This window comes from Phascolarctos cinereus, unplaced genomic scaffold, assembly GCF_003287225.1.
Source record: "Phascolarctos cinereus isolate Bilbo 61053 unplaced genomic scaffold, phaCin_HiC Scaffold_4;HRSCAF=312, whole genome shotgun sequence".
Classification (NCBI taxonomy): Eukaryota; Metazoa; Chordata; class Mammalia; order Diprotodontia; family Phascolarctidae; genus Phascolarctos; species Phascolarctos cinereus.
The window spans coordinates 729,878,796-729,898,652 of record NW_027555847.1 but is presented as its reverse complement, the minus strand read 5'-3'; the positions used below and the strand labels follow the sequence as shown (position 1 = coordinate 729,898,652).

General features: G+C 57.2%; 1 protein-coding gene and 1 long non-coding RNA gene across 10 annotated transcripts in view; one reads left to right on the top strand and one right to left on the bottom strand.

Moving 5' to 3' along the window:
• Positions 1 to 19,857, top strand: part of LOC144456632 (uncharacterized) — a 469,008-nt gene that overhangs the window by 146,287 nt on the left and 302,864 nt on the right. The window lies entirely within an intron of this gene.
• The window catches only part of LOC110201755 (glutathione hydrolase 1 proenzyme-like), an 81,791-nt gene continuing 62,335 nt past the window's right edge, over positions 402 to 19,857 (bottom strand). For 5 of the 9 annotated variants that reach the window (XM_020977624.2, XM_020977626.2, XM_020977625.2 and 2 more), the window contains 14 exons: positions 18,167 to 18,246; positions 15,170 to 15,352; positions 14,825 to 14,992; positions 11,708 to 11,838; positions 11,498 to 11,584; positions 7,270 to 7,462; positions 6,791 to 6,948; positions 5,933 to 6,082; positions 5,426 to 5,562; positions 3,968 to 4,158; positions 3,627 to 3,754; positions 2,517 to 2,629; positions 1,026 to 1,139; positions 402 to 714 (listed from right to left, as the gene is read on the bottom strand). In XM_020977624.2, coding sequence (XP_020833283.1) covers positions 568 to 714; positions 1,026 to 1,139; positions 2,517 to 2,629; positions 3,627 to 3,754; positions 3,968 to 4,158; positions 5,426 to 5,562; positions 5,933 to 6,082; positions 6,791 to 6,948; positions 7,270 to 7,462; positions 11,498 to 11,584; positions 11,708 to 11,838; positions 14,825 to 14,988 — 1,713 coding nt within the window. In that variant the 5' untranslated portion in view covers positions 14,989 to 14,992; positions 15,170 to 15,352; positions 18,167 to 18,246 and the 3' untranslated portion in view covers positions 402 to 567. Of the gene's footprint in view, positions 715 to 1,025; positions 1,140 to 2,516; positions 2,630 to 3,626; positions 3,755 to 3,967; positions 4,159 to 5,425; positions 5,563 to 5,932; positions 6,083 to 6,790; positions 6,949 to 7,269; positions 7,463 to 11,497; positions 11,585 to 11,707; positions 11,839 to 14,824; positions 14,993 to 15,169; positions 15,353 to 15,619; positions 15,817 to 18,166; positions 18,247 to 19,857 lie in introns of all 9 variants that reach the window. The other 4 variants (XM_078151900.1, XM_078151899.1, XM_078151898.1 and 1 more) reach the window with 3 other exon arrangements.

Here is a 19,857-nt window from a genome sequence, read left to right as displayed (position 1 = left end):
CATGGTGCCAGGCCCAGGTCCTGGTGCCCCTGATCACCCTCAGACATGGTGCCAGTGGTGCCCACAATGACCCTCAGACATGGTGCCAGTGGTGCCCATGATGACCCTCAGATGTAGTGGCAACCCTGGGTCCTAGCACCCACAATGGCCCTCGGATGTGGTGTCAGGCCCGGGGCCTGGTGCCTATTATCACCCTCAGACATGTGTCAGTGGTGCCTACAATGATCCTCAGATGTGGTGCCAGGCTGGGTCCTTAAGGCCCATTTCATTAAAGCCCAGGGAGTTCAAAGGAAGGAACCTTCAGAACCTCGAGGGGACAAAGAGGGCGGAAGCCAGGCCTCCCTCCTTCCCTCCTCTGGTTCTTGCTGGGGCTGCAGGAAGGGCCGGGGGCGGGTCGGGCAGGTGGGTCCAGCTCATTTATTGCCTCATTCAGCAGCTTGTAGCAGACACAGGACCAGGGACACCCTGCTCTGCCCTGCCCTGCCCCTCATCCTCATGATGAGTCCTTGGAGTCCCTGAGTCCTAGGGCCCCTTGCCTGGCCCAGCAGTGCCCCAGACCTAGCTCAGTCAGTAACCAGCAGGCACACCCCCCTTGCGAGAGTCCGAGGCAGCCGCCCAGCCATCAGGGGTGCTCACGATCGCCTGAACCACAGCGATGAAGTCCTCGGTGGTCTGGGTGTTATGATTCCGGGCCCTGAGCTCGGGCCCCACAGCCTGCAACAGAGAAGGCCAGCTTCAGCGTGGCAGGACGGGGGCCCAGGAAGGCACATTGTGGACCCCTGCCCCCACCCCCACCTCCCAGCACACACCCATCTCACAGGTGAGCATCGAGGGGCCAGGCGGCCTGCCCCAGGCCTCCACCTGTCTCTGCCTGTCTGGCTGACTGTCTGTCTCCGTCTCTCTGTCTCTCTCCCCCTTACTCTGCCCACGCACCCCCCCCCCGGCTCAAAGCCCCTTCTGCCTTGGGGACAGTGGTACCCGAAGGCTCTCTGGGGCCTGGTTGGGGCCCCTCCTGCCTGACACACCTCTTCCAACTGGTCCTCCAGGGTCGTGGTGTTGGGGAGGAGCTGATTGTGAAGCCGTGGCTCTTCCACAGCCCTCTTCACGTCATAGCCAAACCACAGGTGGCTGATGATTACCTGGGGAGGGAGGGACAAGGCCCGGTCGGACCAGCGCACCTGCTGAGTGATGCCCATACAGGGCCTCCAGCGCTGCGTCAGCCCAATCTAACAGCAGGCCAGTGGTGTGCGTGCAGGGCTCCCGGGCTGGTGAGCGGCCTTCCACCCCCTAGCCCCACAGGCTGTGCTGGCACCTCTTAGGTGAGGACCATCTTGGGCCGTGCAGAGGCCCAGCTTCTGTCACTGCACCTCATCTTAGGAAGGACAGGAGGGGCCTTGAGGGCTGTTTCCTGGAAGTGAGCTCAGTTGGGCCCAGGCAGCGCCAGCAGCAATGATCAGGCTTCCCAGCCATTTGCCCTGTCCAGAAGTGGAAGGGCATGAGCTCCATCAATGAATGCCCACTCTGGGGCATGGGCTTTCTCCTTGCCTTCCCTCTTGGGAACTGGAGACAGAGCCCAGATCTGAGGAGGGCGGAGGCCCGCGGCAGCCCCACTGTGCTGCTCAGACAAACCACTGACTATGCCCCACATTTATTACAGGCCTCCACACAAATCTCTGCAGATCTCTTGGAGACTGCTTCTGCCCTCCAGCAAGGCTGGGTCATCCCCAAATAAGCCAAGCCTGCCCTCTGGAGCTCTCTCCAAGCTGCTGATCCTGGGGCCCTGATCCCAAGCCATCTGGCTGAGGCATTCTGGGCCCATCCGAGGGGATGCCCACCCCACCCCCCTTCTCTGCCTCCTCCTAAAGATCAGCACGAGGGGGTTGCCAAATGCTTGGCTGGAATCTGCACTTCATTCCCCCATCCCCCGCCTCGCAGCCCTGGCACAGGAAGAATAGGGCATGGGAAGGGCCTGAAAGAGAAGCACAGGGTGGGCATGGGCAGGAGGCATGGGGAGGGCCCACGGAGCTTCCTGTGCCCAGCTCCATTGACTCTCTTGGGCACCAGCCCCTGATGACCCTGCCTCGCATACCCTTCGGTGTCTGTCCCCACATTCCCTCTTATGCACAGATCTGGCCACGTTCCTCCTCTGCTCAAAACCTTTTGATGGTACCCTCTTGCTGAGAGAACTTGGCATTTGAGGCCCCATCTCATACTGCTCCCTCCCACCCCCACAGCATTCCAGTGTTCACACCCCTCAGCCTTCCCAGGGCACCTGAGCCACCCCTGGCCTGTGGTGGTCAGGGACAGGGGCCTCCTTCCTGCTTTTGTGGGGGAAGTAGGGGTAAGGAGCAAGAGGGACAGAGGGCCACAAGCCCACATGGCAAGTCCACATCCAAGAATCCATCTGGGGTCGTGAATGTGGGGCCAGAAAGGACCCGGGGGAGGCTTCAAGGGAGCCAGGAACCAGTCACATGCACCGACCCCCAGCCACCTCACCCGCCGCCAGGGCTGCCTACCAAGGCTGTGGCTGTGGTGATCTGGGTGCCCCCGGATGCGCCAACCACCATCCTGACCTTCTTGTCTTTGTCCACCACAATCGTGGGGCACATAGAAGAAAGAGGCTGCTTGCCTGCAGGTCACAGAGATGCCGTCTGTCACAGACGTGGTCTCATGTGAATGCTACACACATCATGGAACTGACCACACATGCACACATGTATACATGTCCTGTATACATACATGCATACCCCATCATGTGCACACACACCTGCCCCTGCACCCCAGACACGCCATTAGACATACACACTCACACACACACATACACACACATCCCTCCTCACACTTACCTGCCCCTGCACCCCATACACACTCTCAGACACACAGACACCCCCTCACATACACACCTTCATTCTCACCCTCACTTGCCCCTGTATCCCAGACAGACACACACACACATCCTCACCCTCACACATCTGCCCTGCACCCCAAATATACACACGCATACCTTCACCCTTACCCTCATCTGCCCCTGCACTCCAGACACAGACACACCCTCATATACACACATACACACACACACATACACACACCCTCAGGCACACACACACACATCCTCAGACACACACACACACCCTCAGACACACACACACATACCCTCAGACACACACACACCCTCAGACACACACATACCCTCAGACACACACACACACACATACCCTCAGACACACACACACACACCCTCAGACACACATACACACACACATACACCCTCAGACACACACACACACACACATACACCCTCAGACACACACACACACACACACCCTTCAGACACACACGCACACATACCCTCAGAGACAGACACACACACACACCCTCAGACACACATACACACACACATATACCCTCAGACACACACACATACACACACACACACACCCCTTCAGACACACACGCACACATACCCTCAGAGACAGACACACACACACACACACCCTCGCCCTAGTCAGACACACACTCAGGACAAATCACTGCCTCTCTTCTCCCCTCCACCTCTTCCACCCAGGTCCCTCCCAGGCCCATCAGGCTGTTCTTGCTGATTCCCTCCCTACCCTACCCAGGAGCACCTGGTTCGATGAAGTTGGCTGGGGACGGTGGGAGCCCAAACTGGTTGATGATGTTGGGGGAGCTGAAATCATCCATCTCATCATTATACACGATGCCATTGCTCTGGGACAGAATCTTGGAGCCAAAGCTTCAAAGGCAGCAGGGGAACAGAGAGGCCACTGGGGAGGTGACCTGGCCCTGCCCACCCTTCCCACCCCACCCAGTCCCCACCCAGACCAGCCTAGACCCATTTCCAAGCTGGGGGGTCAGCCCAGGCCCCCCCAGATGACACTGAGGCCCCATCCCATCCTAAGGTAGGCCTCTCCACCCCACCCCACCCACAGATGTCCCCAGGGCCTACTAGAGATTGATGGTGCTGGTAGCAGACACAGCAGAGCCATCCTCGGCCACCACGGACAGGTGAGCAGTGCCCCCGTCAGTGGGTGTGAAGTACTCTGGCTCATAGTAGTCAGCCTCGTGCGTTTGGTTGTCTGTGATCCGAGCCCGGAGCTCGTCAGCAAAGTACTCTGAGGTCATGTTCTGGATCACCTGCTGGAAGAACCTGAGGTGAGGAGCAGGAAGGCCAGGGAGCCACCGTCTAGAGGCCAGGGAGCTGCAGTCTGTCAGCCAGAAGCCAGGGAGCCGCAGGCCAGAGGCCAGGGAGTCTCTGTCCAGAGGCCAGAAGCCAGGGAGTTGCAGTCCGTCAGCCAGAAGCCAGGGAGCTGCAGGCCAGAGGCCAGGAAGTTGCTGTCCAGTGGGCAGTCCCTCATCAATGACACCCACCACATGCTAGCCCATAACTCAGCCTGAATAAGGAGAAGGCTGGATAGCTCAGTAGTCAGCAGGGAGAGGAGAGGAGGGGAAAGGGGCGAGCTGGCTGATGGATGGAAAGCTTGCTGGAGCCAGCTGTCAGCTGGGTGACCCTGAGAAAGTCACTGCCCTCTCAGAGGCTTGAGGATCTCTGGGTAATATCCCACCAACTCCGAGGCTGGGGGAGCAAAGTACTTTGCATGCAGGGGCAGCTTCAGCCTTGCCAGAGGCAGGGGGCTTCCTGGCCGAGATTACCCCACTGCCCTCAGAGGCCCCGTTCTTCCTGGAGCTGCCTCTAGAACCGATGCCCTCCCATGCCCCACGTGAGGGGGTCACGAAGCCCCCGGTACCCTGAAGCAGGCTCTCCTCCTGCCCTGCTTCCTTTCTGGTCCTCTGCTGCCCTGCCTCCTATCTGGCTGCACCCTGACCTGGTGCCCTCCCTCCCTGGGAACCTCTGCGGTCCAAACTAGCCTGGGAGTCACTCCCTGAACTTGACCCTCCATCTCCCACCTCCATACCTTTGCCCAGGGCTGCCCTGCCTGGGATGCCCCCCTTCAATAGCAGTGACATCACCTCCATAGCACTGTCTACAAAGCATATCATGTGCTTCCTCTCCCACGAGCCAGGTGACAACCCAGGGCCTTCCAGAGGAGGAAGCGGGCTCAGCAAGGGGCAGTGATTGGCCCGAGGTCACCCTGATGGCTTCAGGATCAGGATTCGAATCCTGGGCTCTGCAGCCCACAGCCCAGCCCCCACCCTGCCGCTCTCTGGGGTCAGCTCTGATGCACTCTTTCCGCAATCACCCTTGCTCATGCTTGCACCCCCCGCCCAGCTGAATGTCAGCTCTCTGAGGGCAGGAACTCTCACTTTTGTTTTGGGCTCCAAAGCCCGGAGCCCCACTCGGCATCCAGAGGGAACTGACTGGCTTGGTCCTGGCTTCCTCCCTCCCCCCAGCCCAACTGGGCCGTGCCCTGGGCCTCCTCCCATGGGCAGGGCCCACACATCTTACCCCAGACACATTCACAAACTTGGGGTCCCCTAGGAGCGTCCTCTTGGCGTAGGCAAAGCGGAAAGCTTCCACAATGCGGTGGTAAGTCAGGCCCTTCTGCTCTGGTGTGCTCACACTTGCCTCTGAGAAGTGGTACCCTGGCCCGGGGAGGAGTGGGAAAGCCAGCTCAGGACGGCCAGGCTCCCCCATCACCCCTGAGGGGCCTGAGCAAGAGGAGGGGTCAGCCCTGGAAGGGGGGTTCTAACTGAGCCTCTGCCCATCCAGGGGCCAGATAAGAGGATAGGAAAAGCTGCTGGTGGAGGGCCAGGGCAGGAGAGAGGTTGGCATGGCCTTGGTCATCAGCCCTGACAGTAGAAGGGCCAGGCAGGTCCAGGGTCCTCACCAGCAACTGGACTCCCCCTCTCCCACCCCCATGTGTTCAGAAGCCCTTCGCCTGGCCTGCAGAAGTAGTGGCAGCCCCTTGGTGGGGCTGAGTGGGGATGGTGCCAGAGAGCAGGGGCTGCTCACCCTTGAGGATGTTGAGGATGAGGCTGAGCACGGGGCCACTCAGGGGTGCGCTCGGCGTGTAGACAATGTAGTCGCCCAGGCTGAAGTTCAGGGGGTTCTCGATCAGCTCGGCCTGGTAGCTGTTCAGGTCCTCCAGACTCAGGATCCCACCTGAGCAGGGAACAGAGAGGCCACATCTCCATTGATGCCTATAGTTGTGAATTGCCTCGGGGTTCCAGCAGCATTAGCCTGGGAGAAGTGAATGTGTGTGGGGGGTGGGGTCATCCTCCAAGGATGGAGGAAGGGTCCCTTTTCTTCTTCTTAGCAAGCAGAGCTGTTCCAAAGAAGAATGGGCTGGATTGGAAGGTAGTGAGCTCCCCATCCACCAGAGGCTGCAGGTTTATCCACATGAGGTCCCAGGAGATCTCAGCATCAGTCAGGGAGCTCAGACTGGGCCATCTTGTCCAGTCCATGTTGAGTGAAAACTCCCTTTCCAAGGTTCCCAAGTGCTTAGAGACCAGCCTCTTCGAGAGATCTCCAGGGAGAGGATGATGGTGGCCACCACCTCCACAAGCCATGCCTTCCCTGCCGGGGGTGATTCTGATGGCAGCCAGCTTCCTCCGCTGCTCCTGGCTCTGCCTCCAGAAGCTTGCTCCTTCCCCCACATGGGGATAGCTCCGCATGGCCAGGAGGCCCCTCTCTGAACAGGCTGGGGCTCGCCCCTGCCCTTCCTAATGCTGACCGCCTGTTGTGGTCCTTGGTGCTCTTCTGAGACCATGGGATGCCCGGGACTCCCAAGACCCATCCCTCGGGGTGCAGCTTGGGAGTGGCTCAGTCCCCCCCCAAGAGCCCCTGATTCCTCTGGCGCCTCAGCCTCACCTGCGCTCTGCACGTCTTGGACAATCTGTCGGGCCAGGCTGCCATTGTAGAAGACGTCCGGCCCCTCCCAGGCCAGCTTCTCGTAGGTCATGGCCAGCTGGGGCATCTTCACGGTCTCTCCCTGGTGCAGAATCCTCCCGTCCCGACAGAACACTCTGCTGGGGTTTGGGAGGTGGGAGCAGAGGAAGCTCTTCATTAGCTCATGAGGGGGCCGGCAGCAACCCTGATTGTTGGTGCCAACCGAGGACAGCTGGCCCAAGCCGGAGACCGAAGGGAGGAGGCGTGGGGGACACCCCCCAGCTTAGAGAGGGGTGTCAGGGCGGATGGCCGGCTGAGCTGGGGCTGGATGGAGCGGCCCTGGGAGTGGGGAGGCTCATCCCAAAGCCTTTCGAGGAGTCTCCAGCACCAGGGCTAGCTAGAAACCCCTGCGGCCAGTAGCATTTCCAGGAACACCTTGGTGGTACAGTGGTAGGGCTTACCAGAGCTCTGGGCTGCTCTCAATGGTCTCCTGCTGCTTGACCAGGGCGCTCGCCAGGCCCTTGCCCACCGGGAAGCCCTCGCGGGCCAGCTGGATGCTCGGCTGGAACAGGCGGGACCACGGCAGCTTGCCGTGCCGTTGGTGGGCCAGCTCATAGCCACGGATCTCCCCGGGGACGGCCACAGACAGGCCTCCTGGATGGCGAGGGGGCAGAGCTGTTAGCACGCTGCCCTCCCACCCACCAGGACAGCTGGACTGGGGGGGCCAGAGCCACAGAGGCCTGGATCCAGCACCAGGCTGCCCCTGCAAAGCTGGCCTCTCCTCCGGGAGACTCTCTTCTTGCTAGGTTCTTGGGACACCCTCGGTGCTCTGTACTGGTTCTCCTCCTCCCTCTGTCCAACCATGCTGGGTGGACCTCATCACCTCCCATGCATTGAATGACCTTCGCTACACCCCCACCTCGCTGCTGACTTCCAGCCTCACATCTCCAGCTGGACGTCCAGCTAGTGGACACATCACACCCAACATGTCCAAAGCCAAACTCGTTCTCTTTGCCGCCAAGCCATTCCATCTTCCAAGCTTCCCTGTGACTGCCAAGGGCACCACCATCCCTCCCTCCTGGTCAAACCAAGTCAACAAGCATTTATTAGGCACCTACTATGTGCCTGGCACTGTGCCAAGGCAAAAGATAGTCAGGGGCTCACCGTCCAATGTGGGGGCCTAACACGCAAACTCCAGGCAAATAAGCTAATGACGGGGTGAACTGGGGACAGCCTCAGAGGGAAGGTCCTAATATTTAGGAGGCGTGGGAAGGCGCAATTTAAAGAAGAGAAGCTTGGAGGTGGAGATGACTGGAGAGTGAGGATCAGCCCAGAGCCTCTGGACCAGAGGGGATAAAGTAAAGAAGACTGGAAAGAAGGGCTCAGGCCAAGCAAAGGATTTTATAGTTAATGATGCCCCTCTCTCACCACGCCCCCTCCCCCAGCTCCAAGCTGTTGCCAATTATTTAGATGCTGATCTTGTTAACTAGGCTCCCTCATCTCCTCTGACCCTGCCCCCCACCCTGGTGCAGATCCTCAAGCTCACTATTATCTCAGCTGCTGGGAGTGGGGTCTGCCTGTCTCAGGTCCTCTGTCTTGCCCCTCCAGTCTACCCCTCTATTCAGCCGCCAAAAGGATTTTCCTAAAGCCCAGGTCAGACCATGTCAGCCCCTATTCAGTAACCTCCTGGGGCTCCCTAAAAGGTCAAATACAGAATCCTCTGCTTGGCATTCAAAGCCCTCTGTAATTCGGCCCCTTCCTACCTTTTCACCTGTTATTCCATGATTCCATTAGTGAGACTGACCCTGTGACTGTTCCTGACATTCGATGCTCATGTCCCGTTTCCACGCCTCTGCTCTAGCTGTGCCCCATGCCTCTCCTCTGCCTCAAGAAATCCCTGGTTTCTTTCCATGTGGTCTCTCCTTATGCCCTTTCTGCTTGTGCCCTCCCTCCACAAGGGAGGGTCCCCTCCACCCAGTTGTGGAGGCCCAGGATGGCAGGTGGCATGGTAGATAGAACACTGGACCCAGAGTTAAGAAGACCTGAATTCAAATTCAGCTTCAGACTCCTACTAGCTGTGTGCTATTGGGTAAATTATTAAACCTGTCTGCCTCAGTTTCTTCACCTGTAACATGGGAATAATAATAGCACCTGGCTGTCCTCACATGAGAGATTTGTACAGTGTTTTCCAAACCTCCTACAGAAGCTCTACAGAAATGCACGCTATTCTTATTATCCTAATGATGCCTTTATGCCCTGATCTTGCCCTCGTGAGCATTAACGGCATTAGCAACCTCATCCCTACAGGGTCATCACAGAGGAGCCTCGCCCCCAGTGTAGCACCCCTTCTTGGCTATCCCTCCACAGAGGCTGCCATTCTCAGGTTCTGAAGGTAAGCCAGGCAGGGGCGAGGGGGAGGCTCTACTCCTATGACTATTGTTCATGAGCCCCCACCAGCGTGATTCCCACTAACAATCAGCTAGTAGATACAATTAGCTTGTAGCAAAAGCACTTAATAAGATGACAGAGGAAAAACAGTAGCTACTAAACATTTTCCTCCTTCACTTGGGGGTGCATTCTCTCACAAATACACATGTGCCCACGGGAAGGATGAACTTGGACTAAAAGCACAATAACAGTGCATCACTTGTGTAGGATACGTGTGCAGCAAAGGTTCTATAGGACCTGGAAACCTTTTTTTCTCTTTGTAGAGTCTTCATGCTGGGCTCCTAGGTTCTGTTCCTCTCCATAGCAGGCTCTCTTCTCTGCTGCCAAGGTCCTATTCCATAAAGCTACTTTGTCCCTCAAGTGACTGTCTCTCTGTATCCTTGTCTGTCTAGAGCAGGGGGTCTTAACCTGGGTTCTGTGAATTTTTTTAAAAAAAATTTTAATTACATTTGGTTTCCTTTATAACTCTATGTATTTTATTTTCTACATTTAAAAACATGGTTCTGAGAGGGGGTTCATAGGTTTCACCAGAAAGACTCCCCAAGGGGTCCATGACACAATATAAAGTCCCCCTGGTCTCTTAGAGTGTGCGTCCCTGCTCCTTACTGGATATAAGAGCTCCCCTTCAAACCCTGGCTGCTATGGGGGGGCAGGGTGGGGAGAAATGCCCTCTTCTTTCCCCCTCCCACCTCCTGCAGGGATGCCCCCATTCCCACTCGATCTCGAAAATTCATCCAGGGCCTAACTATTCACAGCTCTCTGAGGCTCAGGCCCACTGGTCTCCGTCTTTAGCAAAGCCTCATCCAAGGCCGTAGATGCATCTTTGTAGCCGGACAGCACAGGGTGACATCCCGGGGCTGCTGTGGCTATGCCGCCTGAGTGGGGTAGCAGGGAGTGGAAGAATCCCTTCCTGACCCTCACATGTGGACAGAACTGCTTAGCACATACAGCAGGCTCTCAATACATGCTCACTGATTTGAACTGAGCTGGATATAACTGGTCGACACGGTTGGCACTTCTGGTGAATCACTTTCTTTGGTCTTTTTCCTTCTGTTTCCTTCTCTGTACAAGGAATGGCCTCTGCTGGAGAGCAGGGAAGAGGCACACAGCCCCCCCAAAAAAGGATGGAAAAACCAAAGGTGTCCATACAGAAGGATTCAAGAGCTTAAAAGTCCTTGCTATATGTGTGTGCATTTGTGTGAGCATGTGTGTGCATATACATGTGGTATGCAGTGTGTGTGCTTTTGTGTTTTGTGGGCATGTGTGCGAGTGTCTGTGTATGTATGTATGGCGTGTACTGTGTTCCTGTGAGTGTGCACACATGGATGCATTTGTGTGTCTGTGTGCATGTAGGCATGGTGTGCAATGTATGCATGTGAGAGTGCACACTGTGTGTATGCATCTGTGTGCACGTACATGTGGTGTGCTATGTGTTCATGTGAGTATGCATACACGTGTGCATTTATATGAGCATGTACGTGTGTGTATATAAATAGGGCATGCAGTGTGTACATGCTGTGTGTTTGTATGTGTGCACATGTGTGTGCATTTGTGTATTATGTACATATAGTTGTGCGTTCACATGCACATATGTGTATTTATGTGAGTGTGTGAGTGTGGCATGCAGTGTGTTCATGTGAGTGTGCACATGTATGTGCATTTGTGTATGTGTGCACACGTGTGCATATAAACAGGGCATGCAGTGTGTACATGTGTGTGCTTTTGTATATGTGTGCATGTGTGCGGTGTGCAGTATGTTCATGTGAGTGTGCACACGTGCGCATTTGTGTATTGTGTACATATAGTGTGTTGTGCGTTCATGTGCATGTGTGCATATGTGTATTTATGTGAGTGTGGCATGCAGTATGTTCATGTGAGTGTGCATGTGTGTGCATTTGTGTAAGTATGGGTATGTACATGTGTGCATTCGAACAGGGTATGCAGCGTGTACAGGAATGTGCTTTTGTATATGTGTGCACGTGTGTGGTGTGCAGTGTGTGCATGCATTTGTATTGCTCACATGTATCGCACATGTGCATGCACACCTGTATGTGTGCATGTGCGTGCGTGTCTATGTGTGTATTCCCTCGTGCTGGGAGCACAGATGTCAGTACCTAGGGTTCTCCGTGCTCTAAGCTCAACCGTCCCTCGTGACTCTGGTCCCCTCTGTTGCTCCTGAATTCTCCCTCCTCCTAGGACCCTGGGCACACCCAGACAGTCTATCTGTGCAGCCTCACTCACCTTTCTGAGACTGCTCGGAGGTATTGAACATTCTGGCAAATGAGAGTTTCGGGGCCACCTCTCTGGCATTGATGATTTCGGCTTTTCCTGGAAAGACAGGGCAGAGGGATCCAACCCTCAGGGACGCCCTTCATCGCAAGGGGCACTTCTGACCTTGGGCTCCCCTCTCCCCCCCACCCCCATTCCCAGGCCTGCCCCCTTCAGACTCACCAGTGCTGCCGTCGTAAATGGTGAAGAAGAGGCCCCCACCAATCCCCATGCTGTGAGCGTTCATTAGCCCCACGCAGAGGAGCGCCGCGATGGCCGCATCCACCGCCGAGCCGCCGTCCTGCAGCACATCCCTGCACAGCCCCAACGGGACCGGGTCAGAACCTGAACTAGCCCGCCAGGCTCCCCTTCCTCACCCACAAGCACCGACCCCCCCCCGGGAGCAGCAGCAATGTCAGCGCACAAACAGGGGCAAAGACCCTTCAAGCCTGGGGATGAGGACCACAAGACGCTGCTCAAAGACAAGAGTGGGTAGTCTTCCTCTGGGGGGGGGCTGCACTCCCCGCTGCTCGAAGACCCTGCCCATGGGCACAAGTATTGGCTGATGCAGCGAAGGCAGACCCGGCATCATATAGAAAGGTTTGGCCTGACAGAGAGAGAGGCCAGCTGGCAGCCCAGAATTCGAGATGGCGCACAGGCTCCCGCGATGACAGAATGATGGCAATGGGAATGACCTGACACAGACCTGACTTCAGCCCTCGACAAGTGACCCCCGGGCAATGACCCAAGAGCCCCTGGCACTGCTGGCAGAGGCTCCCAGGGTTGGCCGTGTGGTCATCTCCAAGCCCTGTGCTCAGTGTGACACGAGAGGGTCCCTGCCACCTCACAATGACAAGTAGAGTCATCGCTAGCCTCCAGAGCGCTTTAAGGTTGGCAAAGCATGGAGAACCTCACAACAATAGGGGAGATGCGTGATTATTATCCCCATTTTACAGGTGAGGAAACTGAGGCAGGATTCAAACTTGTGTCCTCCTGACTCAAGGACCAGTGCTCCATGCCCCGTGGTAGCCCATTGCTTCCTAGGTGCTATGATAGCAGCATCCAGGCAACTCATTTAAACAAAATGCCCAGAGATGGGCTTCTCTGCTCTTCCCATTTGAGGCGAGTTTGACTGAAGCCAAGCAGTGACCACAATACAGGGGCCAGAAGAGGACAAAACGGCTTCCACGCCGTGGCAGCAAGAGCCCCACTACAAGCTCATCTGCCGGACGGTAGGAGGGCGCAATGAAGGCAATCAGGAGCGTGACGGACAAGTGATGATGAGTGATGGAGGAGTTCAGAGAAGTATGGGAAGATTGCTACAACAGAGACAGAGCAGACGAACAATGGCCACAATGCAGATGAAAGTAGGTGGTTTCCAGAAGGTCCTGGACAGCAGATCATGCTCCTTCCACCACAGAGAAGTGGGGGGCTGCTGGAGCAGAATGTGGCCTGCACGGAAGATGGCACCACACTTAGAGCTGTGGTTTCTGCTCTTTGTCACAAGGCCGGATCACTGGGGAGGAGTCCTCCCCATCCCACAGGACAGAAAAGGACAGAATGTGCAGTGCTTTGGAAGACGCTTCAGACGGAAACAGAATCAGGGTCTGGCTCTGCTTGTAGGTGATCCCCAGTCCAGTTCCACACATACTGGTCACGCAGTAGCTGGGCGCAGACCCAGGCAGGCAGCAAGAACGAGGGATGTCAGTGGGTAGCTCCAACCAGACCCCCGGCTCTGGGGTGGATCTCCAGCAGAAGATCGGGGGCAGGACAAGGGGGTCACTGGGTAAGAGGACCCGAATAGCCACAGCCTGCACTGTCGGAAGGAGCGTGTGCATCAGAGAGCTCGCGGGTCCCTCCAAATGCCATCATGGGAGACCCACCAGACAACGGTGCTAGCCTCCAGGAGGGCTCACCTCCTCTCTTAGCCGACCTTGCACGGATCACACGGGACCAGCCCCCAGACGCATGGCCATTTGGAAGGACTCAGCCTTACTCACCACTGGAAACACCGCCCAGGCAGGGATGCTTCCCGGCCAGGCAGCTGGAGGGACAGTCCCCGGGCCTAGCCTTCTGGACTGACTTCTCAAACCACATGGCCTAGGAGGTGCCGCGCTGGACCTGGAGGAGCTGGCCAGGTCGCTCCACCTCCCCGAGCCTTAGCTTCCTCATCTGTAAAGTGAGGTGGCTACACCAGGCTCCTTGCCTCCCTGGCCACTGCAGCTCTCACTCCCCAAAGGGCAGTCATGGATGTCAGGAGGGAGGGAGCTCGCAGGACCACCCGGAATGCCACGATCTCCAAGGCATCCCGACGGCCCAGAGTGCTCTAAGTCTGGCACGTACGTGACGTGGGGCCTCTGGACTCCTCTGCCTTCCTTCTGTGAGCGTCAAAGAGCCAAACATGCCACGTGGACTCCGTGGCAAAGTCCTGGGCAAATGTGGACGAGTCACCTGTGCATGAGGGGCTGCAATCTGATTCAGCAGAAGGAATGCCCACACAGGGGAGATCCCAGACCCAAGGCAACGCTCCTGGGAACACAGACGGAACGGCTGCTTCCTTTCAAAGGGACATCACAGCAGGAATTTGGCTTCCATCTGAGGCCACTAAACATTGGCGTGTAAACTCTTTGAGCCCAAGACCGTTTTCACTTTGTCAGAAATGTGTATGCCAGGTGCCTAGCAGGGTGTTAGGCACACAGTTGGTGCCTAATAAATGTTTGCTGGTCTAGTGACTGATTTGGACCAAGACAGTAAATGATCCCAAAATGGTGAATCCCAAAGCCCAGAGAGACAGAGACAGACAGAGAAGGACAGAGGGCACATAGAGAAGGGGGGACAGAGAGGCAGACAGAGGGATGGGAGAGAGATGGGAAGAGATCCTGTGCCCAGTTTCCAGGGCCTAACAAAGAGAGGCTGGCCACCAGGAGGTCATCTGGTCTGCCAGTCTTTGGTCAGCTTTACAACAGGAGCTCTGACCCCAGGGTATAAGCATTGAGGAAACCCATTCCACAGAGGAGAAAACTGAGGCTGCGCAGAGAGCAGAAAGGACTTGTCCAGAGGCTCCAGTGAGTTTGCTAGGGAAGACAGGATGAGGCTGGGGGGAGAAAGCCCTGGGCTGCAGATCGGCGATCCCCTGCCAGGCTCTGTGCTGGTGCTGGGTGCCATGATGGGCCACCAGCAGGAGGGAGGTGGAGGGTCTGGGGCCCAGCCTGGAGAGGGGCTGGATGCGGGCAGGGCAACTCGGGGGGCGGGGGACTGGCCTGCAGCTGGGCCCCAGGGGCCTCAGGCTCATGGACTCACCTCCCAATCTCAGAGCACTTCTTGGCATCGGCAGCCACAGCGGCTCTCCCATAGATGTGGGACTCCACTTGGCTGTCCTGCAGGCTCAAGCTGAGCCCCAGGATCAGGGCCACAATGACAGCAGTGACCAGGATGACCAGTCCCACCACAAGCTTCTTCTTCATTGTCCTGGGGGCAGATAGAGGAAAGCCAAGGCTGGGAGGAGCCCTGGCTGGGCCAGCAGAGGGGAGAGCCTGGTCCTGCTGGGGTCAGGGTGGGGCCCTGGGGCTGCAGGCAGCGGTGGGGCAGGGGGCGCAGGACATAGGGCCCCTGGCCAGCCTGCCGGAACTTCTGGGGGGGACTTACTGGTTGTGTGGACCCGGCCTTAAGCCTGGGTGGAGATCTTAGTGCAGAGGGTTCAGAGAATTCGGCCCAAGCTGCGGCTGAGGCCTGGGAGCTCCCAAACACCTTTCTGCCCTGACTCAGCTCTGGGGACCCACTGCTTTGTCCCCTGAGGGCAGAATCCCAAGCTTGTTGGGGTACCTGGTCCTGCAAAGACAGAGAGACAGTGCTGGGTGGATGGTGCCCCCAGGCCTGCAGTGGGCCGGGGGGGGCAGGGCGTGCAAGATGTCCAGGTCTTTCTAGGCCTGGGGAATGAGGACCTGTCCCACACCCAGCTCCCGCGGAGAACAGTCATCCTCCCTCCTCCCCCGAGGATACAGAGCCATCATCTCCCAGCTCCCAGAGGGGAGACAGACCTGTGCCCTGGGCCCCAGGTCCCCAAAGTTTTATGCTCCAGCACCCTGTCCCCCCTACCTATACATCCTGACACCCCACACACACACTCGTGGCCTTCTGTTTGCCAGCAGCACCAAGGAAAGGACGAGGCTGAAGGCCCCAAGGACAGCACTCTCCAGAGGTCCCTGCAGCTCTGTGACGGTGCCCTGGGCAGCTGGGCTGGGTGAGCTCTGGCCCATGAAGTGAGGGTGGGCCCCGCTTAGCAGAGAAGATCGCTTGTCGGGGCACAAGGGACAGGGAAGGGGCATGAGAGGACCCCATGTGATGGCAGGGATGCAGTTCCTTCTGGGAGGCTGGACGTGGGGTGAGGAACATCCCAGGTCATGGCAACTGACCCAGACTGACCATGGCCTTCCTCCCAGAACAGGGCTGACCAGCGACCCACTCCACAGGGTGCAGACCTCAAGCAAGTTTAGAGAGGCAGGCAGGGGAAAGTCAAAGTGGGCCGGACCAGGCCAAGTGTGAGCTGGGACTTGAAGGTGGCCTGCCTGCAAGGACCTGTGGGGCTCCCTAATGCCCACAGGGAAAAGAGAGACTCTCCTCTGCTGGGCATTTGAAGCCCCTTCCCAGCCTCCCTCACTTCACAGTTCAGTCACGCTGACCTTGCTGTTCTGCATACCCAAATCTCCATCTCCAGCCTTTGAACCTTTGTCCAGGCTGTGTCCCCTTCACCTCCTAGAACCCCTCACTGGCTTCCCAGCTCAGCTCTTGCCTGAGGCCTCTGATGCCTCCCCTGCCTCCAGTTATTCTCTGTCCCCTCTGCATCTCTATCTCCTTCCCTTTCTGTTCACAAGTTGCTTGCTGCCAACATCCTGTCTGCCTGGAGGGCTGAGGCTACACCCTTAACCCTGGAGGGCCTGAGGCCCAAGTCCTCCCTTCCTCAACAAAGATGGGTCCTATCAGCCTCTGGCAATAAGGGGGTGAGGAGGCAGCCAGGCCCACCTGCTCCCACTGAGGCCCACGGGAAGTTTACCCACATGCCCAGCGGCCAGGAATGTGGGGTCCTTGCCCACAAGTCTCTGCTTCTGTCTTGGACTCAGAATGGGAAAGAGCAACTCAAGCCCCAGAGGGACACCTTGGACAGCTCCCTTCCCCCAGGCAGTGGCGTGGCTGGCTTGGCGTGGGCAGCTACAGCCGCCCAAAGTAGGGAAGATAAGACTGGGCAAGTGTCTGGAGACGACCAGAATGGGGAAGGGCCAGGAGGCCAGGGTGCAGGACAGGCTGAAGGAACTGGAGGCATTTACCCCAGAAAAGAGAGGGCTGGGGGGCTGTCCTGTGGAGGAGGGAGCCCCAAGGCAGGACCTGGAGCAGCAAAGGCAGGGAAGGTGCCAGAGGGCACAGCTGCCTCCAGAGGTGGTGAGCTCCCTGTGTTTGGAGGGATCTGTGGAGAGGGGAGCTGCCGCCAGAGCCACCTTCAGCCAGAAGCTGTCAGGGAACCCTTGGGGTGGGCCTCCAGGCTAGGAGCCCCCCACCTTGAGTCCCAGCCCCACACTAACTCCCTGGAGGCCTGTGGACATGAGCCTCAGCCTCCTCATCTGCCCCCTCCCCAGTGGGCTCCAGTGGCACCCCATTATCTCTTCAGATCCAATACAAAATGGCTCTGGTCGGCCTTTGAAGCCCTTCTCGAGTTGGGCCACTCCAACCTAGACAGCCTCTTGTGTCAGGCTTGCCAGAGTCCAATTCATCTGGACTTTGGGCCGCTTCATCTCCCATTGCCATGCCTTTGCACTGAGTGGTCCCCATGCCCACAGTGCCCTCCCTCCTCAGCTCCCCCTCTTAGAATCCCAAGCTCCCTTCAAGGCTCAGCTCAGGCCCATCCAGGCATGACTTTTCTAGACTTCCCCCCCAAAACACCACTGCCCTCTATTTCGTATGTTCCTGTATATGTACAGGTATGTGCGCATGTACATACTTCATACACGCAGAGCATAAGCTCACTGATGGCAGGGCCTGTTGTCATTTTGTCTGTAACCTCAGGCTTGCACATAGTAGGTGTCTGAGAACCGCTAGGGGGCGCACGGATTGACTCAGCCCTTCTGCTCTAAACTCAAGGATTCCACAAAGCCTCTGCATGTCATCCCCTGTCAGTCAGGCCCTGTGCCCGGAGCAGATGCTGCCCCTCCCCCTTCTTTTCATGTTTCAGGGGTGAGCATCAGAGACCCCCATACACCCAGCTCCAGCCTGGCTTTGGCTCTGGGAGCCAATTGCGGCTTCCTTTTCAGGGCCACAGCCAGACATTGGGCGGGGGGGGGGGGGAGGTTAGATCTGGCTCCCCCATCCCCCACTCCAGATCACCCGCCAGATGTTGCCAGGAGTACAGCTGGGACTCCCTGCTGATACACATCCTCCACTGTTCCAAAAGGATCTGACAGGGGAGGGGGAGAGGAAAGGGGCTCAGGGAGCAAGCAGGGCACTTCCCTTTCCCACCCAAAGGTTTCAAGAAGGCTCTCAGGACAGAGTCTTTGGAGATCAGCATGGAAGCCCAGAGGAGGTCAGTGACTGGCCCAGGGTCCTACAGCAAGGTCTCTCATCTCCCAGCCCAGTTGAGACAACAGAGGCACTTACCCAGCCCTTCGGACGTAGATGGGTGCAGGGCTTCCCCAGGGGCCCCCTTTCCTCAGGGAGAGACCCTAGTCTGTTGCAGTCTGTGGAGAGGGAGGGGTGGGAGTGGACGTCAGTGTGGGGCCTGCTCAGAGCATCACTGGGGGGGAGGGGGAAGAGGAGCCAGGCCTGGCCCTGCAGAGCAAGAAGCTGGTAACTTGAGGGAAGACTGAACCTCGCCGTCCCAGAGCCCAGCCCATAGGGGAGGGGAGGGACCCCAGGAGCTGGGAAGGGCTCCACAGGATATGGCCCAGTAGAGACTGGCTAAGCCTCCTGAGGCCTGAACGCCCAGCCCAGCAGCATCCGCCAGGGGTCTGCCCAGGTTCAGCCTCCAAACTTGCCCCGGGGAGGAGTTAAAGGGAGAGAGGGCTGTTCTCAGTCTACAGAGGAGGTGGACACACTGCTGGCTTCTGAGACACCCTCACACACACACACATGCTCTCCCATCACTGTGTCGGAAATGGCCTCATCAGACTCAGAGATGCTCAGAGATTCCTAACATCAGAGCAGAGCCCCAGACACCTTTTCTGGGAAAGGAAGCCAAGCCCCTGCCTAGCCCAGAATCGGGGCCTCGGAGATTGCCCTGGCTGTGTTTCTCACTAGGGTCAGGGGGACACAGACAGACCCATGGGACATCCTGGCCTGTTGTCCCTCAAATCTCCCTTGGGGCTCAGACCACATGAACATCCCACTTGGAGTTTCACAATATAAGGCCCCTCCTCAAAATGAAAGATCACCTCTAAAAACAAAACCAGAGGAATGCAGATGGATGAAGGCTATCTTTCCTAACTTTAGCTAGGGATTGTAAGCAAACAAGAGAGGAAGGGAGGGGGAGAGAGAAAGAGAGACAGAGACAGAAAGAGAGACAGAGACAGAGACAGACAGACATAGGAAGAGACATGGCAGGAGAGAGACATATGGAGGGAGGGGGGAAGAGGGAGGGAAGGAGGGAGGGAGGGAGAGAGGGAGAGAGAGAGAGAGAGAGAGAGAGAGAGAGAGAGAGAGAGAGAGAGAGAGAGAGAAAAGGAGGGAGGGAGAAAGAGAGACACAGGAAGAGAGGGAGAGGCACGGATGGAGAGAGATGCACAGGAAAGAGAGACATAGAGGGAGGGAGGAGGAGAGAGACAGAGACAAAGAGAGACATGGAGGGAGGGAGAAACAGAGACAGACAGATATGGAGGGAGGGGGGGAGAGAGAGAAAGAGGGGGGCGGGATAACAACTCTGGGATTAGAGTCAGGAGGCCATGAGTTCAAATCCAGCCTCAGACACTTTCTAGCTCAGTGACCCTGGGCAAGTCACTTAATATGGTTTGCCTGCTTTCCTCATCAGTAAAATATTCTGGGGAAGGAAATGGAAAACCCTTCCAGTATCCAACAGAGACACACCCAGGGTCACCCCGCAAGTGGATTTGAATGCAGGTCTTATAGGCTCTTGGCCAGAGCCTCTTGCTCTCTTGGGGGAGATCACGGAAGATGCCATTTTGGTGACGTGAAAGTGCAAAGCTTTTGTCCAAATAAAATCAGTGCAGGTAAGAAAGGGGGACCTGGGACCTGGGAACAAATCTTTCCATCAGCTGTCTCCGACAAAGAACATCGCTGATGTCCAGATAGGGAAGAAGGAAGGGCTAACATCCTGGCCCCCAAAAGCGCAGGGG